This window comes from Mastigoproctus giganteus, chromosome 11 (genome assembly GCF_048544385.1).
Source record: "Mastigoproctus giganteus isolate SK-2022 chromosome 11, ASM4854438v1, whole genome shotgun sequence".
In the NCBI taxonomy this organism is placed as follows: Eukaryota; Metazoa; Arthropoda; class Arachnida; order Uropygi; family Thelyphonidae; genus Mastigoproctus; species Mastigoproctus giganteus.
Genome location: NC_143585.1, coordinates 96,994,810 through 97,020,714, shown reverse-complemented (window position 1 = coordinate 97,020,714; position 25,905 = coordinate 96,994,810). Strand labels below are relative to the sequence as shown.

The 25,905-nt window shown below is 35.1% G+C and overlaps 1 protein-coding gene across 1 annotated transcript in view; it reads left to right on the top strand.

Annotated features, from left to right (window-relative positions):
- Positions 1-25,905, top strand: part of LOC150078283 (eukaryotic translation initiation factor 2-alpha kinase 3-like) — a 280,030-nt gene that overhangs the window by 79,742 nt on the left and 174,383 nt on the right. Inside the window, exon 5 of the mRNA XM_090385567.1 lies at positions 19,167-19,395. Coding sequence (XP_090241693.1) covers positions 19,167-19,395 — 229 coding nt within the window. The remainder of the gene's footprint in view (positions 1-19,166; positions 19,396-25,905) is intronic.

Sequence of the window (25,905 nt, the reverse complement as noted above, 5' to 3'; positions counted from 1 at the left end):
AATGAATCAAAGTGTACACACTTCAGGTGTGATGTTTTAAGGTAACTTAAAATGAGCCTGAAGCATTAATAAGACACATTAATCACAAGGTGTTGTAGGCTAAGTACAAGTCAGGGAAGTAGTAAGTGATATGAAACTCTGATCTTCGACTGTTTCATATGCTTTTTTTTTTCTCTTCATAAATTTCGCGATAAGCAGTCTTGAACTTTTCTTTCTATTTTCAAGAAAGAAACATTCAGTGTTTTCATCCATTTCATCAGAGACCTTCCTGAATTTTACGAAATGTTTCTACCATTTCCTTTAATTTGAACTGGGTTGCTCCCGTTCTCAGTTATTTGCGCATTCAACTTCTGTTGTTAAACCTTCACCTCGTTTATGAACAAGCTCGTCTACATCTTTGTTCTCCAGGACCAGTTGCAACTCCTGAGTTAAGTTTACAATTTCTTTGGTAACAGAAGACGTCAGCTCATCTTTGTTGAAGTCTTTGTTGTTAAGCTCGGAATTTTTTAGAAGATTTTTCCAAACTCCGCTCATACAAGTTGTTGTCAAATCATTCCTGAAATGGTTCTTGAAATGTTGCATATTCCAGCAAGGATGTTAAAGGGATAGAGTATAATTCTCCGAAGAAATAGTTGATTGGACACAGTCCACGTGGCTTAAACGTTGTGGGGTTTCTCTGAAGTGCTTTAACATAGTTCACTTGTCTCAAACACATGTTGAATATTTCTTCAGAATTTTTAAAGCAGAACATGAAATTTATTTACCTAGATTATAGTTATGCCGCAGGTTATTATCCAACATAGTTTGTATGGGAATGAAAATAAAAACTTATACTTATTGTTCCTTCACTCTTAAAAATTATACAGAAAGTATCTTTTTGATTTTACCAAAAAAATTTACTTAAGTCCGAATTTACGTAACTCGGGCTTACATAAGTTGGGGACTAACTGTATTCTTGAGAAGAAGCAAGGATTTTGTTGTCATATTATTGAAGGGAAGATGATAGGTTAGAGACTAGGACAAAGTAGGAAAATCGGTGTTGAATAATTTGATAGAGGCTGATGATAAGTATTGTGGGCTGAAAGAGCTGGCTAGAAACAGTGAGAGATGGAAATATGATTGATTTCTATTTGTCATGGTCCTGCCATGTGGTAGAGAACATATGTTAATGATGAAATATGTATGTATTATTAGTATGAAATGTTTATTTCCTTAAGGGGTAAAATTATTTTATAGGCACCCCAGGTATTTAAAAATGTATTCAAAAATAAACTTTTTTTGTACGAAGTCATAAATGTCTTTTTTCTGGTAGTTTTCATCTCAGAACCCTGAAGATATAGTTGCTATAGGAAATATGAAATTGAGAGCTGGAATCTGAAAAAATTATAAAAAATATAAATAAATATGCATATTTGTGGAAGTAATTTTTGGTGTTTTTGTCAGTGTAACAGTTTTATGCATTCTTTCTTCACAGGTGATCCATTGAAGTAACAGTTAATGTTAGGTGTCTTCTGAATATCTCACAAGAAAATTGTCAATCTTGCCATGCCTAAACCTCATCTGAAATTTTGTTTTTCACTTACAGATCATCTTAAATAATACTTGTATGCAAAATTTTAGCTGTCAGTACCAACTTCAAGTATCTGAAAGAAATGTCCAAATTTGAAATTTTGAGTTGCACATTGTGAAGCTACATTCTTAATAGCTACTGTGCAGAGGCCAAAGGTAGTGGTATTGCACATTTTGACCTTTATACCTATATAACTAAAGTTTTGATTTAACAAAGTTAAAATTCTTTTTCACTGTGAGCAAACTATAACGCTTCTTGACTTCTTTATTCAGCCAGAATTGTACAACTCGCTCTATCCATCCTCAAAAGATAGATATTTTGCACCTCTTCTTTGGACCTGGGTGTCATCATCAACTGATTTGAATGGTCTCTCTCTCTCTCTCTCTCTCTCTCTCTCTCTCTTTCTTTTCAGATAGCTGATTGACATATGTAGTTTATTTATTTTCCAGAATATTAAGTGCATTAGTGATCTCCAGAAAGCAATCAATTATGTCACAGTGATTTTCAAAAAAGTACAGTCAGGTCACATTTGTGATATCATGTGAACTGTTTGGAATCTGGTATTTTTCTTGCAGTCTTTATACACTTACTTTACTAGCTGCAGAACATTTGCGCGATTCCACATGTTGAGAGGAATAAGAGTATATACTTTGTGATCACAGGGATGTAAACATGAGTTGATAGAAAAGAGGTCTCTTGACTTTGTCCCTCAGCTTGAAACACGTGTGAGTACCCCCTCACCAAACAATTCCATGAATATCTGCAGAGTGCAGTAGCCATTATGATTGCAATTTCACAGTGAATCACTGATAGAAATTTGAATTTGGGAATTTATTTTTCTGATTTTTGACGTGATCTGTGTAAGTGAGCAAAATTTCAGATGATGTTTTGACATGACAAGGAAATCATCAACTCATCTCTTTTATTCTTCTAAGGATTCCCATTTCTAGGACTTTTCTCTTTTTTTTTTTTTTTTTTTGAAATTGGCATTAGCATTAGTAGTGACAAATGATACAGCATCAGCCCAAAAAAAAGACACTTCCCATTTAACCTATTCATTCCCTTCAATAGTTTATCTAATATTTACTTGAATTTATTTAAGTTATTAACTTCCATAACAACAGATGGAAGTTCGTTTCTACACTATCCACTGGCAAAAGTCAAATTAATACTGTTTTGCATCCGTCCTTCCACAATTTGAATTTGTGCCCCCTCCTGTGTAGTCTGAGAAAGAGGAAGAATCCCATCAGCATTCAACTTGCTCAAGCCATTTAAAGACTTAAATCCTTCAATCAGATCACCTCAAAGGTTCCTAGTCTCCAGGTGCTGCAATTTGCAGAACTGAAGCCTTTCTTGGAGAGAGGCCCCCTCCTCCCTTTGTTTCTCTTGCCAGTCTCATTGCTCAGAAAACCATATCTGGCTGCACAGTAACCCCTAGGTCTTTTTCATTTTCCACTACCCTGAGTGCAGTACTGCACAGTGGGTACGTTATTCTCGGGTTACTGCTACCCATTTGCAGTACTTTGCATTTGTCAATGTTAAACTTTAGTTTCCAGCCCATCTACCCAGCTTTTCTGAATCTCCTGTTGCAGTAGCTTATTAACAACCGTGCCAACCTTTGTATCATCAGAAAACTTGCATATTAAACCTGATATGCCTTCATCAGTATCATTGATAAATACAGAAAACAACAGTGGGTCCAACACAGAGCCCCGGGGGGGGGATTCCACTAATAACATTTGTCCACGAAGAGCAGTGTCCACTGATTACCACTCTGTCTTCTCACACCCAGCCATCCCTTTATCCATAGCAGCAACTTGCCCTTAATATCATACTGCTCCAATTTGTATACAGCAGTCTTTTGTGTGCAACATTATCAAAATATTTCCTGAAATCCAAGAATATAATATCAAAATTATTTTTTGCATCCAGTTCCTTTGTGACCACATTGTTAGTATCCAATCAAATTGGTTAGGTAAGATTTCCCCTTAACAAACCCATGCTGTGTCTGAACTATAATTACGGCCTTGTTTAGATGATCCTGCATTACTTCTTTTACCAGTGACTCCATTATTTTCCATGGAACAGAAGTTAAACCAACAAGTCTGTAATTAATCGTGTCACCCTTTGATCCCCTTTGTGAATTAGGGATACATTTGCACACCTCCATTCTGTGGGGTTCTCCCCTGAATCCAAGAATTCTCTCATAATTATTTCTAAGGGGTTGCTTACCTTTTTTGCTGCCTCCCTTACCTATCCAGTTATATTAATATATCTGGTTAGATTCCATCAACTCCGTGTGCCTTTCTTACGTTAAACTTCAATTTATTTTCCACTTTCCTCTCAGTTATTACGAAATCATTTATTATCTGTTAGACTGTGTTAATCTTCTGTAATCTCCTTCTATAAAGAATTCCTCATGTGCGAATCTTGATTAAAAATAGTTATTCAGTTTGTTAGCAAGCTGTGTGACTTGATTACAGACTAGCTTATACCTACCATAGGCATCTGTGTAACCTGATAATTTATATGCATCCCGTTCATTTTTATTCTCCTTGAACAGCATTTCTTAGTTGGTATGAATAGCCTAGTAGCTTCCAAAATTAATTCCTTGAATGCTTCCCATTTAGAATTTTCTGTTTGTAACATCATCAGTTGGTCCCATTGAATAGAATTTGAAAAAATCTCTCAGACCTTTACAAAGTCACCTTTACAAAAGCAAAATCCTTTCCCTTTACCCCTGATGGTAATTACATCTTTGAGTGAATCCCACATAAGTTCACTGTGATCACTGTCACGTAGTGGTTCCTTTATCTGTAAATTCTTAATGCATGAATAATCACTGCTGATAATCAGATCAAGAGTGTTACCGTCACTGTTTGAAGATGTTGCTGTAGAAAACAATCATCCAGTATATCCACAAAAGTTGCTAGTGTGCAAGTGACCAAACCACAAGTTCCAGTCAATATCTGGGAAGTTAAAATCCACATTATAAGACATTCTTGATATACTGGACCACTCTATTTCTCTGTATCATTTTCATTGTACTCATCAGAGTCATTTGTCCAATAATGTGCTCCTACCTTCACTTTTGCTTTCCCAGTGCTTATTTCAACATTGCACTGCCAACCAATGTCAACTGGATGCACTTTCTTAACTAACAGCATAATCCCTCCTTCCTTCCTATCCTGTCTATCCTTTCTGTACACATTACACTCCCGAAATTCCAATTCTTCATTCCTTATATCTGCGTGACTCCACATCTCTGATATCATAACAATATCTGCCATTGATGTCTTGACCAACACTTCAAATTCATCAAATTTATTTACTATACTCTTAGCATTGGTGTACATGCACCGGCTCTTATTCTTAGTTACCCTAACACAGCCCACGTATTTACTTGTTTCATGACGACGCCTAGCAGTTCCTGAAATCCCAAGTAGCTTGCTTTCCAGGCTTCTGCTCATTCCAATTGTAGCAGTGCAAGAGTCACTTCTGCCTCTGCCTACTGTTAATCTTTTAGTCTGTGAATCCCTCCCAAGCTAGCAGTTTTTTGACCCACCTAACACTGCCTCCATAGCATCAGCAAATATTCTTGCACCCTTTCTATTTAAGTGTATCCCATCCCTATAGAAGCAATCTCTCTTGTTAACAAGCACAGACCATACTGAGAAAAATTCTACCCCGTGAGCCTTGCAGAATCTCACCAGGGCCGAATTGATTGACAAGTCTCTTATCATATACTCCTTCCTATCATGTCTGGGCAGAATTGCAGACACTTTCAAATTTAATCCTAACTTGCAGCTTTTTTTTTTCAACATTGACCTGTACTTGCTAAGTAAATTCATAGTTCTCCTACACTTAATATCATTAGTTCCAACGTGTACAATGATATCACCTTTTGAGCCCTAAAAGATCATATCTGCTATACAATGTCATCAACTTTTGCCCCTGATAAATTAATGGCAGATAAATTTACACAATATATATATAAATATATATATATACATATATATATACACAGGGTGATTCACTACCAGTGCGACAAACTTGCAGGAGGTGTAGGGAGCACAAAGACGAATCGGAATCGCATAGCATTGCAGGGTCCCAAATGCCTTCGTCATGCGGTAGAGGACGTTGAACGGGAGGTCGTGTGAACAGGGATCCCGCTGTAAGTCAGCATTTGCGAACCGTTTCTGTTGACGAAACCAAGTAGCAAAAGTCCTCCGGAGTGGATAATCCACAGGCTCCAATGATTGGACACGTTGCAGATCGTATGAACTCATTTGGTTTGTTGACAGTATCCTCCATACAGTGGATTGGGAAATACCCAATCGTTGGCCTATCGCTTGAGTACTCATACTCGGATTGCCTTCTGCAAGACATAGGACATTCTCCTCATTGTCTGGCATCCTCATCGTTCGCTCTCGATTCATGGTACCTCTCATGAAACAACCAGTCTCACGTAACCTTCAAAATCGTATGATGAGGAGCACGCCTGTGCGGGAAATGTTCCTGATACAAGCGCATAGCTGCGCGCCCATTACAGTCTGCAGCTCCATATGCGAGGTGCATGTCGGCCAATTCAACGTTTGAATACTCGTCCATCCTATTGCCTCTGGAATCGGTTCGCAAATGCTGACTTCCAGTGGGATCGCTGTTCACGCGACCTCCCGTTCAACGTCCTCTACAGCATGACGAAGGCATTTCGGACCCTGCAATGCTATGTGATTCTGATTCGTCTTTGTGCCCCCTACACCTCCTGCAAGTTTGTCGCACTGGTAGTGAATCACCCTGTATATATATATATATATATATATATATATATATATATATATCATTAAATTTATTTGACAACTGAATCATTTACAGTAACTAGCTCCTGAGACCAGTGCATTCTGCTCTGAGGATTGCCACTGTGTTGCCTGATGCACAAGAGTGAGCTGAGCTCTGGCGTTGATTTGGGCTGCTGAGTGTCTGTTGGGCCCCCGATTGTAATTCCTTCGAGGTCATCTACCCTACACCTTAAACTCTTGTAGACGCCCATCAGAACACTGAGTTGCCGCCTAATTTCTTGACACTCTTTGCACCTAGCACACACAAAGACATCCTGCTTGGCTAGATCATGTCCTGTTCCAGAAAGGTGCTCAAACATTTCACATTTTGCACATTTTTTAGACCGTGATGCATTGGAGAATTGCCCCCTTCGGTTTTCCCGTGAGCTACAGCACCCCGCTCCTTTTTGCACATTGCTTTGCTGCTCTAGTCTTGGATGTGATTTCCATTTAAATACAATTTAATCAATGATGAAAATTTAGAATTATAAATTTATAAATCAATTGATAATGCTATACTAAGCTAACAGATTCCTAAGGCAGTGCTATGTATTATGCTATATAGTTTTATGTTGTACTTAGCTATCAAGTTCGAGATATGCCTTATGCTATTCCGTATCGATCTAATATACTACAATGGTGGCAAGTTTTGAACCATACAAGGTTCTATGGATACTAAGTACTAACCTATAAAACTCTCTATCTAAATTCAAAATAAACTATTTAGCATGACTAGGACTATAAAGCTACTTCTGAAAAAATAAATTAATATGGCAATTAAGTCAATAAAACAACAAAAACTTATTGGTTTGCCGGTGCCATGAAATCTTCACCCACTAGTGAGTATATAATGAATATGTGAATGCATGAATACATAATGAAAAAAGAAACATTATACCTCCATGAAACTGTTATAAACAAAGACGCAATGAATCTTTTTTTTATCCATTTCATACAGTTTCATATTGTTGAACACTATGTTAAAAACCAAGAACAACAGAAAACTTTCATCATTATTATTCCTATTTTGCAAATTTTTTTGAATTAGAAGGTGTAGCAATGAAGTTCCTGGACTGGTGCCATGAAAAGAATGCAAAGTGAGGGATGTCAAAAATGGTTTCATTTTTATCCAAAGTAGTCACCAACTGATTGAATTCACTTATTATGCCATTCTAAAAAGTTTTTGAAAAGAGTTAGTGAAAGCATCCAAAGAGATGATGTTCAGTTAAGCAGTTATTACAGTTTTCTCTGTCTTTAACTTCCTGAAATTACTTTACTTTGGGGGCATTTTCATCTTTAGAAAGAAGAGGAAGTGTGCTGTTGCTATTTAGGAAAGTAGAATGGATGATCGATCAATACAATGGCATTTTTTTTCAGAAATGCCTTCAGAACAAGTGCAGAATGGGTGGGGCATTGTTGTGCAACAATAACCAAGTTCTTTCTCTCATAATTGCAGCTCACCTGGAAAATGTGCTTCAATAGTCTTTGAAGCTGCTGTATGTAGAATACAGCATCGACTCTCTCCCCTTCAGGTACAAATTCCTTGACTCACACCCTGTTTGTCGAAAAACATGATCAACATCATCTTGATCCTGGACTTCTATAAATGAAATGTTTTGGGCCTTGGTGATGATTTTGAAGTCCACCGCATGCTCTGATGTTTCATCTGTGGTCATACTGAAACACCAAATGCTCGTCTCCAGTAACAGCACAGTCAAGGAAATTAGGATTGTCTCAACAAGTTTGAATGAAGTCTTCATATGATAACACTCTCCTGTTATCATATGTTATCATATGCTCATCTGTGAGGCTGTGCAGCACAAATTTTGCATAGACCTTCCTTATCCCTAAATCTTCATTCAGAATTTGACGAATCATCCTTAATCCTATCCAACTCATCAGCCATCATTCTTACGGTCAAATGACTATCTCTTTCCGTAATTTCCTGAACTTTTGCAACATTGTCCTCGTTTCAAAAGGTTAATGGATGGATGCCCACTTCTTGGGTCATCGCGAATATGCTTACCTCCATCTTTGAAATGGTTATACCATTCAAACACACACTGGTACATATTAATGCTTTGTCACCATAAGCAGCTTACTGACACATGGGTTAGCGCAATCATATCATTTTTATGCATAGTAAACTACCAAGGTAAATGAATTGGCATTGTTTTAATTATATCTCATATTGTGAATACCTTCACAACAAGTTGTCATGTTATCATCATCATTATCAGCCATATGGTGCAAAGAACCCTGAGGCTTTTGCTGCACCAGGCAAAAAAAAAAAAAAAAAAATTGAGTTACCCTGAGAGAGAGAGAGAGAGAGAGAGAGAGAGAGAGAGAGAGAGAAAAGAAAATCATCAAGAAAGAGAAGAATGATGATATTCAGCTCAGGACCCTAGGTGTGCCAAGCCCATACTCACCAGATGTGAGCCCCTGGGATCAAATTGCACTACCTCGAATAAGTAACGTTTCACCAATGGAGAAGAGTATTGTTACTTATTCTCAGCAGATACCACCACCCAGATGGCACCATTTCAATGCTTTTTAGCCTCTCTTCGGTGGATGAGCAATAGTGACAACCCAGTTATGAAGTATAACTCCACAGTATGAGAGATGCCTGATGGTATGCAATAGTTTAGACTAAAAAAAATCTTTTTGGCTAGAGCCTTAGAATATGAGGTGATTGATGTGATTGCACTAGCCCATATGTCAGTAAACTCCTTCGTAGTCTAAGGCTCTAGCCATAAGATGTTTTTTAGCATAAGCAGTTTTTAACATTTCATATGTTTCTATTCTAAATTGTCCCATTTTAATGGAAAAGCTTTGTATTTTTTGATTGCTCCATTGCAGAATCATGACATGGAACGTTAACACTAGTAATGAAACTGGTTGTTACTTGCAGCTTGTCAACTTACTAGACAGTCTCTGTACCTGCTGTAGGAAGTTTTAACTATAACATTAACTGGCCACTTTATTGCCACACCTTGTATGTATATAATCTTTCTATACATTAAAATAATTTTCCTCCTAGTGATATTTATTCAGCCAATTCATATGGAAATATGAATTGGCTGAATAAATATCACTAGGAGGAAAATTACATCCCAATACATAAATATGGGATTACATATGGAAATCAATTCTTGATTTCCATATGTAATGCATTTATGTATTCACAGCTGAGGAAGAGACACACACAGTGTCGAAAGCTTTTGTAAGTATTTCATTTTATTTTATCAAAAGAAGCGAGTGCAGTCCCCTAGTGTATATATATATATATATATATATATATATATATATATATATAGAAAATTATTTTAATGTTATGTGCAAATCTTTAATTTAACTTATGCTAATAATGAAAATACCGTGTACCCTGGGAGCGATGTATGTTGAATAAAGGGGGGGAAGAACGGAAAAGAGTAACGTTATAAACAAAGTGCGAATTTTGAAAAATGTAAAATTTGAAAAGAACGAAAATAGAAATAGCAGATTATTGAAAAGAACGACCAAAGTAGAAATAGCATTGCAGTATCTTTCATAATTTCTGTGTCATCTTCAGAGGTCATCCACCTAAATTATGAAAAAGAACAGCAATACTCTTACTTCTGTTTCTGACATGTTCTGTATGTCAAAAAAAAAAAAAAAAAAAAAAAAAACACGTGTACGCGGACACGTTGTAAAAAATAATTTAGAATATAAATTTTGAAAAAATAAAATACAAGTTAAGCAAAAATATTATTCCAAAGTATAACATACAGAACATGGATGACCTTACAGAAGTAAGTAACCCGCCAAAAAGAGAAGACAAAGGAAGCGAGTGTCCGATTGACAAGAATGACAAGAATGTCAATAACTTACCGCTACGTGACCGGTCGACAAAAAAGAAAGAGCCGGAGGCTAAACAGTGTATATATGTGAAGAAACGCTAGCGGCACCTAGCGTTAGACGAATTTTGGTGTATGTATATTTTGTAATTTACGTAAGCGGTGGAGCTACGCTAGGTTCAAGTTAAGTACATGATACTCAAACTTTCGGGATAGCAAAGAAATATAATTGCTTACAAAGTAGCAGTAGAGTAGCTAAACTTTGTTAAGGCGAAAAATTATGATTTGGTATAGTGAGAAAAATAGTACTCTGATATTGCTTTCGTTACACTAATCGCTCACAGAGTATAAAATGTAGAATTTAGTAAAGCAAAAAGATGATGAAATTAGGGATATAAAGTTGGGCTAGGGTAGTTCGGGGTTGCAAACCCGTTCCTATAGTTAGGACCCTGAACGACTGTCCGAGAGTAGGTGCACCATGTACTTAAGTCAGTTGTGTTAAAGTGTAAGATATATATAAGTTACAATTAACAAATAAATAGATAAATAAATCAAGATATAATCAAAATTAATTACAAGATAATTACAAGGTAATACACTATGTTAGACCAATCGGTGGGTACAAGTTTTCCAGACCGTAAGACACCAAAGAGGCCTAGTGTATTGTATTTACACTATTTACAAACTTGATGCGTATGGGAGTAATTATTAGTTATAAACTAATAATGCTGTTTATATTGATATCTATTAAGTTTTTGTGTCTTAATATGTTAAGGGCTTTATTGATATGATGACGCAGGTATTTAATAGGAAAAAGATTTCTGGTCAGTTTACTGTACAATGATCTGATGTTATCAATAACTGTTGTTTTGTCGCTGCATATCGTTGCAATTCTGATGCATTGTGCTAAGATAACGTTAGCATGTACCTGTTTGGAAATATTGGAATTCCATTGTGTATAGTTTACTATGCTAAAGTTGAAAGCTTCACGTTTGTTGTACAAATTGATGGAGGCTATACCATTTTTTATATTGATGTCTAGATCCAAAAATTGGGCTGCTGTGTCAGAATTGTTAGTTCTTTCTAGTACAAGTTCGCTAGGGTATAGATGTGCATAATCCTGGATGAAATTCGGGCAGTTAATTACTATGAGGTCATCTATATATCTAAATAGTATTAGTTCCTGTGGAAATGAGGTTTCTGACCAGTATAGATATAGGTTGGCTATTATGCATGAGGCTGGGCTGCCCATAGGTGTTCCATTGGTTTGGTGATATACTGTATCGCCATCATATATGAAATTATTGGAAATACATAAATTAAGTATGTTGTTCCAGTAATAGGTGTTGCAGGAAATAAAATTCTTATGTTTATCATATATATCTTTGAGTACCAATTTGAGATTGGTTTGATTGATACTGGTAAATAGGCTATGGAAATCAAAGGTTTGAATATTATTGACTGTATTACTTTGCAAAAATTTTAATACAGGTTGGTTGTTGCCTATGATTTTGCTGTTATGTATCTTATTCATCAGTGGTTGCAGTAGTCGTTCAAGTGTTTTTCCTGATTTGTGTACATAACTATTTTTGCATGAGGTTATGAATCTGAAGCCTGTTGGTTTTTTATGAAATTTAGGAATGAAGTAGATGTAAGGTAAGCTGTAATTATTTAAGTTGAGCTTTAGTTTTTTGTTGAAGGCCATTAGTTTTTTTGTAATGATATTACATGTACTGGAAATAGGTTTGTAGGTATTGCTTGAGTTAAGTTCATTAGTTAAAGTATATGTATAAAAATATTTGCAAATGAATGCAAAATTATTGGCTGCTTTATCTACCGGTGTGATTACGAAGTTTTTGTGAAAATCTAGCAGTTTTTGTTTTAATGCAGTCAAGTTATAGTATGTGCCCTGATAATATAAATTTGAACTCTGTAATGCATATTTATGTTTGAATAGGGCGAATGTATGGCTAATCCACATATGGTATGCTTCTATAGGCGTGTTATTTTTGTAGGCTAGATGGAAGCAGTAGTTTAACAGGTCTTGATATAGCTGCTTATTGAAGTTGGTTATGTTTATTTTGGTGGGCGGCCTGAATTTGAATCCTTGTGATAGTACATGTCTTAGCATTGGGTCCGTAACTATGTTTAGATTTCCTGTAATGATGTGTCCATAGTCTGGATCAATATATTGCTGCATGTTGGTTTGTTGACAAACGCAGTTATTGGTGTCTGTTATATGTGATGTTAAACTGGTAGCTATAGATTTGTAGTTGCAAGCTAATAATCCAAAGGGTTTATTATACTTATATCTTACTTTAATATGACTGGGACTAGTATTTGGAAGTAGATGATTATGCTGATTTACAATTTTACTGATATTTATGTTATCCATGATATGGTTGTTGAAGTTCAAAATAATAATAGAATCTTTATCATGTGTTGTCGAGCTTATGTTTTTAAGATTAAATTTACAAATATCATTTATTATATGAAAGAGATGTTTGGATTCGAATTTGAAAGTGCGTATGAATTTGTGCAATGCTTTCAGTATACTGTGTTTAGTACTGAAAAGTAAATTATGTATATCATGTACATTTATAATGTTCTTATCCCAGTTTTTAAGTGTGACTTCGAAATCACCTAAAATATTACTGTGTTTGTTGCTAGTATTTTTAGATTTATGAGTACGTTTGCGAGGGTTCCTATGGAACTTTATTATATTAAATTTGTCATATATACAACAATCTGCTAAGTTATTGGTAATAATTTTATGGTTGAATTTATTATTTAGACCATATGGGTATAATGTTTTTAATTTTAACATAAATATTTCCTCTTGTTTAGTTCTAATATTAGCGTTATTAATCTGTGCTAATATGGATATGTATATATTGTTGAAGTTGTGAGATTGAAAATGCATATATTCTATTTCTTGTTCTATATTGTTAATATTTCTTTTTAAGTAGTTATTGATGTCAGATCTATGCTGATTAATTCTTACGTGTAGCTTATTGCTGGTTTGTCCGACGTATTTTATATTACATGTTTTGCAGGTTATGAGGTATATAACATTACTAGTTTTACAAAAAGTAGGTTTTGATGCATCATTTGTAATATGTTGCGGGTGTATGCAGGGACAGGTTAAACAAAGTTTATTCTTGCAGGTGTTAAATTTAAGTATATGGATCCCATATTTATCTAAGTTAGAAGCATTATATGCTGATGTGCTCTGACTTGTGTGTGTTAAATGTGTATGTTCAGAGTTACATTCGTGTTTCGGAGTACAGTACAGAGCATGTGTACCCGGGGTCAAGTTTATCCTACTCTGCCCATGTAGTATTTTGTCAAAGTTACCTGATTCCATTCATATAAATTGCATAAAAATTACATTAAAATTAAAATTTTAAGTTACAATAATAATTAAAAGGACAACAAAATAAATAAAGTGTATGCGCAACCAGAAGTAAACTGTATTTTCAATATCGGGATAAGAAGGTGAATATATTGCAAGTGAAAATCGAGTAGAAATATAAAAAATGTAAGTGAAGGTGTATATAAGCTGTTCTAGGCGGCGTGAGCTCAACCTGGATAAAGCTTAGGATAATAATTATGAATAAAAATTAAAATTAAGTAAAGAAAGAAAATGGATTTGAATTTGAATAGAGATAAAATGGAATATCAATAATATGAATTATGGATCAGGGACACTGCAAGAGCAAAGGTACCCTACAACCATAATGTATATATAGAAAATTATTTTAATGTTATGTGCAAATCTTTAATTTAACTTATGCTAATAATGAAAATACCGTGTACCCTGGGAGCGATGTATGTTGAATAAAGGGGGGGAAGAACGGAAAAGAGTAACGTTATAAACAAAGTGCGAATTTTGAAAAATGTAAAATTTGAAAAGAACGAAAATAGAAATAGCAGATTATTGAAAAGAACGACCAAAGTAGAAATAGCATTGCAGTATCTTTCATAATTTCTGTGTCATCTTCAGAGGTCATCCACCTAAATTATGAAAAAGAACAGCAATACTCTTACTTCTGTTTCTGACATGTTCTGTATGTCAAAAAAAAAAAAAAAAAAAAAAACACGTGTACGCGGACACATGTCAGAAACAGAAGTAAGAGTATTGCTGTTCTTTTTCATAATTTAGGTGGATGACCTCTGAAGATGACACAGAAATTATGAAAGATACTGCAATGCTATTTCTACTTTGGTCGTTCTTTTCAATAATCTGCTATTTCTATTTTCGTTCTTTTCAAATTTTACATTTTTCAAAATTCGCACTTTGTTTATAACGTTACTCTTTTCCGTTCTTCCCCCCCTTTATTCAACATACATCGCTCCCAGGGTACACGGTATTTTCATTATTAGCATAAGTTAAATTAAAGATTTGCACATAACATTAAAATAATTTTCTATATATACATTATGCTTGTAGGGTACCTTTGCTCTTGCAGTGTCCCTGATCCATAATTCATATTATTGATATTCCATTTTATCTCTATTCAAATTCAAATCCATTTTCTTTCTTTACTTAATTTTAATTTTTATTCATAATTATTATCCTAAGCTTTATCCAGGTTGAGCTCACGCCGCCTAGAACAGCTTATATACACCTTCACTTACATTTTTTATATTTCTACTCGATTTTCACTTGCAATATATTCACCTTCTTATCCCGATATTGAAAATACAGTTTACTTCTGGTTGCGCATACACTTTATTTATTTTGTTGTCCTTTTAATTATTATTGTAACTTAAAATTTTAATTTTAATGTAATTTTTATGCAATTTATATGAATGGAATCAGGTAACTTTGACAAAATACTACATGGGCAGAGTAGGATAAACTTGACCCCGGGTACACATGCTCTGTACTGTACTCCGAAACACGAATGTAACTCTGAACATACACATTTAACACACACAAGTCAGAGCACATCAGCATATAATGCTTCTAACTTAGATAAATATGGGATCCATATACTTAAATTTAACACCTGCAAGAATAAACTTTGTTTAACCTGTCCCTGCATACACCCGCAACATATTACAAATGATGCATCAAAACCTACTTTTTGTAAAACTAGTAATGTTATATACCTCATAACCTGCAAAACATGTAATATAAAATACGTCGGACAAACCAGCAATAAGCTACACGTAAGAATTAATCAGCATAGATCTGACATCAATAACTACTTAAAAAGAAATATTAACAATATAGAACAAGAAATAGAATATATGCATTTTCAATCTCACAACTTCAACAATATATACATATCCATATTAGCACAGATTAATAACGCTAATATTAGAACTAAACAAGAGGAAATATTTATGTTAAAATTAAAAACATTATACCCATATGGTCTAAATAATAAATTCAACCATAAAATTATTACCAATAACTTAGCAGATTGTTGTATATATGACAAATTTAATATAATAAAGTTCCATAGGAACCCTCGCAAACGTACTCATAAATCTAAAAATACTAGCAACAAACACAGTAATATTTTAGGTGATTTCGAAGTCACACTTAAAAACTGGGATAAGAACATTATAAATGTACATGATATACATAATTTACTTTTCAGTACTAAACACAGTATACTGAAAGCATTGCACAAATTCATACGCACTTTCAAATTCGAATCCAAACATCTCTTTCATATAATAAATGATATTTGTAAATTTAATCTTAAAAACATAAGCTCGACAACACATGATAAAGATTCTATTATTATTTTGAACTTCAACAACCATATCATGGATAACATAAATATCAGTAAAATTGTAAATCAGCATAATCATCTACTTCCAAATACTAGTCCCAGTCATATTAAAGTAAGATATAAGTATAATAAACCCTTTGGATTATTAGCTTGCAACTACAAATCTATAGCTACCAGTTTAACATCACATATAACAGACACCAATAACTGCGTTTGTCAACAAACCAACATGCAGCAATATATTGATCCAGACTATGGACACATCATTACAGGAAATCTAAACATAGTTACGGACCCAATGCTAAGACATGTACTATCACAAGGATTCAAATTCAGGCCGCCCACCAAAATAAACATAACCAACTTCAATAAGCAGCTATATCAAGACCTGTTAAACTACTGCTTCCATCTAGCCTACAAAAATAACACGCCTATAGAAGCATACCATATGTGGATTAGCCATACATTCGCCCTATTCAAACATAAATATGCATTACAGAGTTCAAATTTATATTATCAGGGCACATACTATAACTTGACTGCATTAAAACAAAAACTGCTAGATTTTCACAAAAACTTCGTAATCACACCGGTAGATAAAGCAGCCAATAATTTTGCATTCATTTGCAAATATTTTTATACATATACTTTAACTAATGAACTTAACTCAAGCAATACCTACAAACCTATTTCCAGTACATGTAATATCATTACAAAAAAACTAATGGCCTTCAACAAAAAACTAAAGCTCAACTTAAATAATTACAGCTTACCTTACATCTACTTCATTCCTAAATTTCATAAAAAACCAACAGGCTTCAGATTCATAACCTCATGCAAAAATAGTTATGTACACAAATCAGGAAAAACACTTGAACGACTACTGCAACCACTGATGAATAAGATACATAACAGCAAAATCATAGGCAACAACCAACCTGTATTAAAATTTTTGCAAAGTAATACAGTCAATAATATTCAAACCTTTGATTTCCATAGCCTATTTACCAGTATCAATCAAACCAATCTCAAATTGGTACTCAAAGATATATATGATAAACATAAGAATTTTATTTCCTGCAACACCTATTACTGGAACAACATACTTAATTTATGTATTTCCAATAATTTCATATATGATGGCGATACAGTATATCACCAAACCAATGGAACACCTATGGGCAGCCCAGCCTCATGCATAATAGCCAACCTATATCTATACTGGTCAGAAACCTCATTTCCACAGGAACTAATACTATTTAGATATATAGATGACCTCATAGTAATTAACTGCCCGAATTTCATCCAGGATTATGCACATCTATACCCTAGCGAACTTGTACTAGAAAGAACTAACAATTCTGACACAGCAGCCCAATTTTTGGATCTAGACATCAATATAAAAAATGGTATAGCCTCCATCAATTTGTACAACAAACGTGAAGCTTTCAACTTTAGCATAGTAAACTATACACAATGGAATTCCAATATTTCCAAACAGGTACATGCTAACGTTATCTTAGCACAATGCATCAGAATTGCAACGATATGCAGCGACAAAACAACAGTTATTGATAACATCAGATCATTGTACAGTAAACTGACCAGAAATCTTTTTCCTATTAAATACCTGCGTCATCATATCAATAAAGCCCTTAACATATTAAGACACAAAAACTTAATAGATATCAATATAAACAGCATTATTAGTTTATAACTAATAATTACTCCCATACGCATCAAGTTTGTAAATAGTGTAAATACAATACACTAGGCCTCTTTGGTGTCTTACGGTCTGGAAAACTTGTACCCACCGATTGGTCTAACATAGTGTATTACCTTGTAATTATCTTGTAATTAATTTTGATTATATCTTGATTTATTTATCTATTTATTTGTTAATTGTAACTTATATATATCTTACACTTTAACACAACTGACTTAAGTACATGGTGCACCTACTCTCGAACAGTCGTTCAGGGTCCTAACTATAGGAACGGGTTTGCAACCCCGAACTACCCTAGCCCAACTTTATATCCCTAATTTCATCATCTTTTTGCTTTACTAAATTCTACATTTTATACTCTGTGAGCGATTAGTGTAACGAAAGCAATATCAGAGTACTATTTTTCTCACTATACCAAATCATAATTTTTCGCCTTAACAAAGTTTAGCTACTCTACTGCTACTTTGTAAGCAATTATATTTCTTTGCTATCCCGAAAGTTTGAGTATCATGTACTTAACTTGAACCTAGCGTAGCTCCACCGCTTACGTAAATTACAAAATATACATACACCAAAATTCGTCTAACGCTAGGTGCCGCTAGCGTTTCTTCACATATATACACTGTTTAGCCTCCGGCTCTTTCTTTTTTGTCGACCGGTCACGTAGCGGTAAGTTATTGACATTCTTGTCATTCTTGTCAATCGGACACTCGCTTCCTTTGTCTTCTCTTTTTGGCGGGTTACTTACTTCTGTAAGGTCATCCATGTTCTGTATGTTATACTTTGGAATAATATTTTTGCTTAACTTGTATTTTATTTTTTCAAAATTTATATTCTAAATTATTTTTTACAACGTGTCCGCGTACACGTGTTTTTTTTTTTTTTTTTTTTTTTTTTTTGACATACAGAACATGTCAGAAACAGAAGTAAGAGTATTGCTGTTCTTTTTCATAATTTAGGTGGATGACCTCTGAAGATGACACAGAAATTATGAAAGATACTGCAATGCTATTTCTACTTTGGTCGTTCTTTTCAATAATCTGCTATTTCTATTTTCGTTCTTTTCAAATTTTACATTTTTCAAAATTCGCACTTTGTTTATAACGTTACTCTTTTCCGTTCTTCCCCCCCTTTATTCAACATACATCGCTCCCAGGGTACACGGTATTTTCATTATTAGCATAAGTTAAATTAAAGATTTGCACATAACATTAAAATAATTTTCTATATATACATTATGGTTGTAGGGTACCTTTGCTCTTGCAGTGTCCCTGATCCATAATTCATATTATTGATATTCCATTTTATCTCTATTCAAATTCAAATCCATTTTCTTTCTTTACTTAATTTTAATTTTTATTCATAATTATATATATATATATATATATAAAAATAATAATAAATAAATAAATTTTTTTTTTTTTTTTTTTAATTTTATTTTAGGTGGAATTTTAGTGTTGGAGAACACCACTTGTCATTTGTGGAGGGACTAAATGATGCAAATGGCAAAACCATAATTACTGAAGAACAGTTGAAAAACCAAGCCGATATTTATATTTCTGTAGATAATGATTCTGGTGTTTGTAATAATGATTTCAACTTAAAAGTTGTAATTCCTGATGGTTTCATTGCTGCACTAGATAACTTCTCTAATCTCAAGTGGTCATATAAGGTAAGGTATAGAAAGACAGTTTCCTTTATATGAACTGTAAATTTTGTTAAGAGTTTAGTGTTTTTGGAAAGTGTGTAGGGTGAACCAGAGAAATATTATCACACTTTGACATTCTTTCTAACATTAGAGGAAGTTTACATTAATAGTATTTGACTTATTGCATTTGGAAATCCAGAAAAAACACTGTAATGTAAGTTTTCGTCACTGGTATCCACACTGCATAATGGCACAAGTTGAATCTTTCATAAGTTTACTCCCTTTGCATCCACTTTTAATGTCATATTTTAACTGAAGGATGAACTGAGGTTTCCCAAAAATTGCAAGTGCCTTTGTTTTTTTTTGTTTTCTCAACCTATAAGTCTATGGGCTAACTTTGAAATTGTAATAAAAAATAATAATATTAACAAATGTTATCAATATTAAATTATTTAGTGTGTATTAATTTTTAATAATGATAAATATTTAAAAAAATAATAAATGAAATAAATAAAATGCTACGGTGTTTGTTAAAATTTCCATATGTATAAATTTAACATTTGGTGGGGGTCTGTGAGCTAAAAACAACATTAAAATGCTTTATATGATATTAGGTCTCACCTATAAGATTTAGTATATCTTATATTAAATCTTAGGAGATCTGTAGCCTTCCTGTTTATAAACAGCAAATGTTAATTTTTTGAACTGAGCTCAACATTGTTATTTATATATAGAGTGGCTACTGTCAATCTATTGGGGCGACAAAGACCAGTAGATTGACAGTAGCCACTGGCAGAGGTGAAAGAGATTCTTGCACTGCTTCTATTAGAATGAGCAGAAGCCTGAAAAACAAGATGCAGGATATTTCAGAGACTGCTGGGAGCCATTGCGGTACAAGTAAACACATGGGTTGTGTTAGGGTAGCTAAGAATAGAAACAGGTGCAGGTATACTTGCGTGTACACCAATGCTAGGAGTTTAGTAAATAAATTTGATGAATTTGAGGTATTGCTCAAAACATCGAAGGCAGATATTGTTGGGATATCAGAGACGTGGTGTCACACAGATATAAGGGATGCGGAACTGCAATTTGGGGAGTACAACGTCTACAGAAAGGATAGACAGGATAGGAAGGGAGGAGGTGTTATGCTATTAGTTAAGAAACACATAAAAACCAAGGAAGTGAAGCCAGTCGACATCGCTGGACAGTGCAGTGTGGAGTCAGTTTGGTGTGACATAAACATTGGGAGATCAAAATTGAGAGTAGGAGTGTGCTATAGGCCTAATGACTCTGATGAGTATAATAAGGAACTGTACAGGGAAATAGAGTGGGCCAGTAAATCAGAGTGTCTTATAATGGGAGATTTTAATTTCCCAGATATTGACTGGAATTTGGGGGCTGGATACTCACACACTAGCAGGGCTTTTGTGGATTTATTGGATGATTGTTTTCTACATCAGCATGTTCGGGAGGCAACTAGAGGGAGTAATACTCTTGATTTGATTATCAGCAGTGATTCTTCATGCATTAAGAATCTGCAGATAAATGAACCACTAGGTGGCAGTGATCACAGTGTGCTGAAGTGGGATTTACTCAAAGAGGTAACTACCATTAGGGGTAAAGGGAAGGGTTATTGCTTCCGTAAAGGCGACTACGATGGACTGAGACAGTATTTAAATTCTATACAGTGGGACCAACTGATGATGTTACCAACAGCAAATTCAAAATGGGAAGCATTCAAAGAACTTATCTTGGAAGCTACTGGGCTTTACATACCAACTAAGAAATATTGTTCAAGGTTTAGGCCAAAATGGATGTCAGATGAACTAATGAGGCATATGGCAGAGAAGAAAAATGCATGGGATACTTACAAATTAACACATGACACAGAAGCCTATGATAGATACAAGTTGATATGCAACCAAGTTACAAAGGAGGTTAGGCAGGCGAAGGCAGATTACGAGAAATCCTTGGCAAGGGATGCAAAGAAAAACAGCAAAGAGTTCTTTACTTATGTAAACTCTAGAAGGAAAGGGATGAATCAGATTGGTCCACTTGATATTGATGGGTCAAGTGTTGATGATCCTGCTCCGGTGGCTAACAAACTAAATGAATATTTTGCATCGACATTCACACATGAGGAGTTATTCAGCGAGGGGAATGCCAGAGGTGTATTCAACTCTAGCAGTAAGTTACAGAATCTTGAAATAACTGGGAGTAAAGTGGAGGAGAAACTGTTGAAGATAAACACAAGAAAGGCACCCGGGGTGGATGGGATCTATCCAGTTATATTAAAGGAGGCAGCAAAGGAAGTAAGCAAACCCTTAGCCATAATTATGAGATCTTCCTTGGACTCAGGGGAGGTACCCATAGACTGGAAATGTGCAAATGTGACCCCAATTCACAAAGGAGGATCAAAGGCTGACACAAGTAATTATAGACCTGTGAGCTTGACTTCTGTTCCAGGAAAATTAATGGAGGCACTGGTTAAAGAAGCACTGCAGGATCATTTAGACAAGACTTCAGTTATAGCTCAGACACAGCATGGTTTTGTTAAGGGGAAGTCTTGCCTGACCAACTTGATTGGATACTATGATGCAGTCACAAAAGAACTGGATGCAGGGAATAACTTTGATATTATATACTTGGATCTTAGAAAGGCTTTTGATACTGTCGCACATGGAAGACTGCTACACAAATTGGAGCAGTGTGACATTGGAGGCAAATTGCTGCTATGGATAAAGGGGTGGTTGAGGGGGAGAAGACAGAGAGTGGTAATCAATGGACACTGCTCATCGTGGACTGATGTTATTAGTGGAGTCCCTCAGGGCTCAGTGTTGGGTCCATTATTGTTTTCTGTATTTATAAATGATATTGATGATGGTATATCGGGATTAATGTCCAAGTTTGCAGACGATACAAAGGTTGGCAGGGTTGTCAAGGACACTACTGACACTATGCTTCTGCAACAGGATCTGGAAAGGTTGAGCAGATGGGCTGAGAGGTGGCAAATGAAGTTTAACATTGACAAATGTAAAGTACTACACATGGGAAACAGCAACCCCAGAGCAACGTATCAACTCTATGGTACAACACTGACAGTGGTAGAGAATGAAAGGGACTTGGGGGTGGTTGTGCAGGCAGATATGAAGTTCTCTGAGCAGTGCAGACGGGCTGCAAGAGTAGCTCATGGAGTATTGTCAATGATATACAGGAATTTTTCCAGCAGGGATAAGGAGGTGATTATTCCATTGTATAAGGCGATGGTCAGGCCACACCTAGAGTACTGTATACAGGTCTGGAGGCCTCATTTCAAGAAGGATGTAGAGCTGCTGGAACGAGTACAGAGAAGGGCAACAAGATTAGATGGAACAAAGGGGTGCTCTTACGAAGAAAGGCTTAAGTTTTGGAAATTACAGTGTCTGGAGACTAGGCACCAGCGAGGTGATCTGATAGAGGTGTATAAAGCCTTGAATGGTTTAAGCATGCTCAATGCTGATGGGATTCTTCCTCTAGCTCAGAATAATCACCTGAGAGGGCATAAATTCAAATTGAGGAAAGACAGATGTAGGATAGACGTGCGGAAATTTGCCTTTAGCCAGCGGGTGGTTGGTTGGTGGAACAGACTTCCATCCCTTGTGGTGGAGGTTGATAGCCTAAATAAGTTTAAGGCTCAGCTGGACAGGTATTTTGAACGAACAGAGGGGTGAAGTGGAAGTGGTTTTTTTTTTTTTTTTTTTGGCTGATGCTGCATAAGCTTGCTTTCTTGCATCAAATGCCTCTACTAATGCTAATGCTAAAAAAAAAATTTTGTATTTAATTGACAAAAATATGCATATTAATGTGCTCTACAGGTGGTTATTATTTTTAATCCTGAATTTCAATTTTCTCTAGTAAAGGTTGAGAAAGTAACGAGTCATGATAATAGAAATTTTGAACTTTAAAACTGTCCGTGGGTCTAATTGGGTAGTCCTTTACGAACATTTATAAATCCTTGGTGTGTGTGGATTATTGACAATATCAGTGACTTTATTTACAGAGGCATTTGTATTTTGAAATGTGATAAAATCCTCCTTGTTAGTCTACTGCTGTAAATGTCACGGAGTGCCTTTAATGAACATACTCTTCCCCCCCCCCACATTCATTGATAGTTTTTTAGCCACGTTAGCATATATGCATAATGCTCCTATTGTTTGCACCATGTCTGTTGTCTGCACGTAACAGCTGAACTCCAGTGGATGGCTTTTCACGAAATTTTTATATTTGGGCCTTTTAAAAATATTTTTTGTCATTCTAAATTTCATTGAAATTGGAAAAACAGTCTGCGCACGCTTCATGTGTATTGTTCTGTGACTTGCAGATGTGATCTCGCTTATGAAGAGATATCTTAGCTTCTCTTTCTCTCTCTCTCTCTCTCTCTCTATATATATATATATATATATATATATATTTAAAAATAACTAAATGTGCAAGGCATAATACGTTGAGTTTATTATCTATATAATATCGGTGTAGATACACCATAGACAACTCTTAAGAAACTATGAAGTAGTTGTTGTAGTAGGCATCATTTACTCTGTTTCTTATATTGTGCTCTGCCTTCATGATGAGTTGCCATGATATTGCACTACCTCGAATAAGTAACGCTTCATTAATAGAGAAGACTATTGTTACTTATTCTCAGTGAGTACACCACCCAGATGGCACCGTTTCAAGGCTATTGGCCTATCATCAGTGGATGGGCAGGTACCCTGGTATTGCAGACATGACGACCCAGTTGTGAAAAAAAGAGAATGGGAAGAACATACAGGAGTGGTAGCAAGTGCAGTAAGTCAGAATATGCCTCTTCAAAAATGGATAGCATGTTGTCCTAAGAAGCCCCTCCTCACACAAAAAAAAGAAAAAGGCCCAATTAATTTTGTGTAAGGAGCATGTCAAATGGACCCCCGAGCAGTGAAAGTCAGTTATTTTCTCGGATGAGAAGAAATTCAACCTGCATGGCTCTGATGGGAGACAAACAATTCGCCGTAGACATAGTGAAGAATACCATCCAGACTGTATGGTGTCTACAGTTTGTAGACCTTACAACATCTCGGATTCATAGACTCTAACGCGCATGTATAAAGAGTAAGTAGTTCATACATTGGTCAGCATAAATAATCTCATGCTAGGTTACGAAAAAATTTGTGAAAAAACAAGGGGCAATATCATTTGCGATCCACTTTTGACTTTTTGAGAATACGGAAACGATCCGAATAAGTAGTACCTTAAAGGAGGTTTTAGACAATTTTAAAGTTTAAATTATTTGTAAATTGATATATAGTTATCTCATGGTAATCAGATTTTCAGGAAGTTTTAGACAATTTTAAAGTTTAAATTATCTGTAAATTGATGTATATTTATTTCGTGGTGTCAAGATTATCAAGAAGATTTCAATTCTCATACTAGCATACATTATTGGTTGGTTTGGGGAGTTGATGGCTGTCGACTCTCCGCAAATCTTCTTGATACGTTAGGTTGGACATGAGTATTGAATACATGATGATTTTAATACGTAGCTTTTTTAAAAATCATAAATTGAGTTAATTAACATGGTACGCTAATTCACATAAGAATACATTTATACAGGATTGAGTGTTGAGAGAATTACAGTTCTGCAATAAAGGTATGAGTTTTTCTGTTACAATTGAAAATTAATAATAATAAGACATATTGAGCTTTATTGCTCTTTCATTTTTGATTGGTGTCTACAGTGAAATTCCCTACCAGCCAAATGATATGGGGGTACATTTCGTATCACGGAGTAGGTCACCTGCAGTTTATAAAAGGTTCCGTAAATGCCAATGGATACCTGGCTATATTGGAAGGCAAACTGCTGCCAACCATTAGAGGCCATTTCAACCTGCCAAGTAACTGCCATCTTTCAGGATGACTCTGCTCCTTGTCATTGGGCAAAAGTGTAAGTAGGCACTTCTGTAGTTACTTTAGCTTCATTTCTGCATTAGAAATTCGACAGTAATGTGTTTACATTTGTTACAAGTGAAAAAATGGTTGGAAGAATGGTCCATTACAACTCTTAGCTGGCCAGGAAACAGCCTGGACCCGAATCCTATAGAGAGCTGTTGGCATCGTGTGGAATCTGCAGTTGCCAGAAAGAAACCAAAGACCCTTCGTGAACTTCAGGAAGCTATAATTTGTGTTTGGAACCATGAACTAGCAGTTGGTTATTTTCAGAAATTGATCTTCTCAATGCCTCGACGGTGTGCTGCTGCCATCAGGGCCAGAGGGAGTTCAATTAAATATTAGTTTGCACCTGGTGAATTTTTCATTTTGTTTTTCATTTAAAATGATAAACTGAAGCAAACTGAAGGCTTTCAATAATTATTTCAGTCATAATCGTCGTGTTTATCAAAACTGTTGTATAAAGGTTGCAAATGCTCATTTTGGATTATTTTGAGAGCACCTGTCAAATATTACTTAGCTTTGCCTTAACTGTTAATAAATATCTTTTGTTTATATTTCTATTTGTGATGC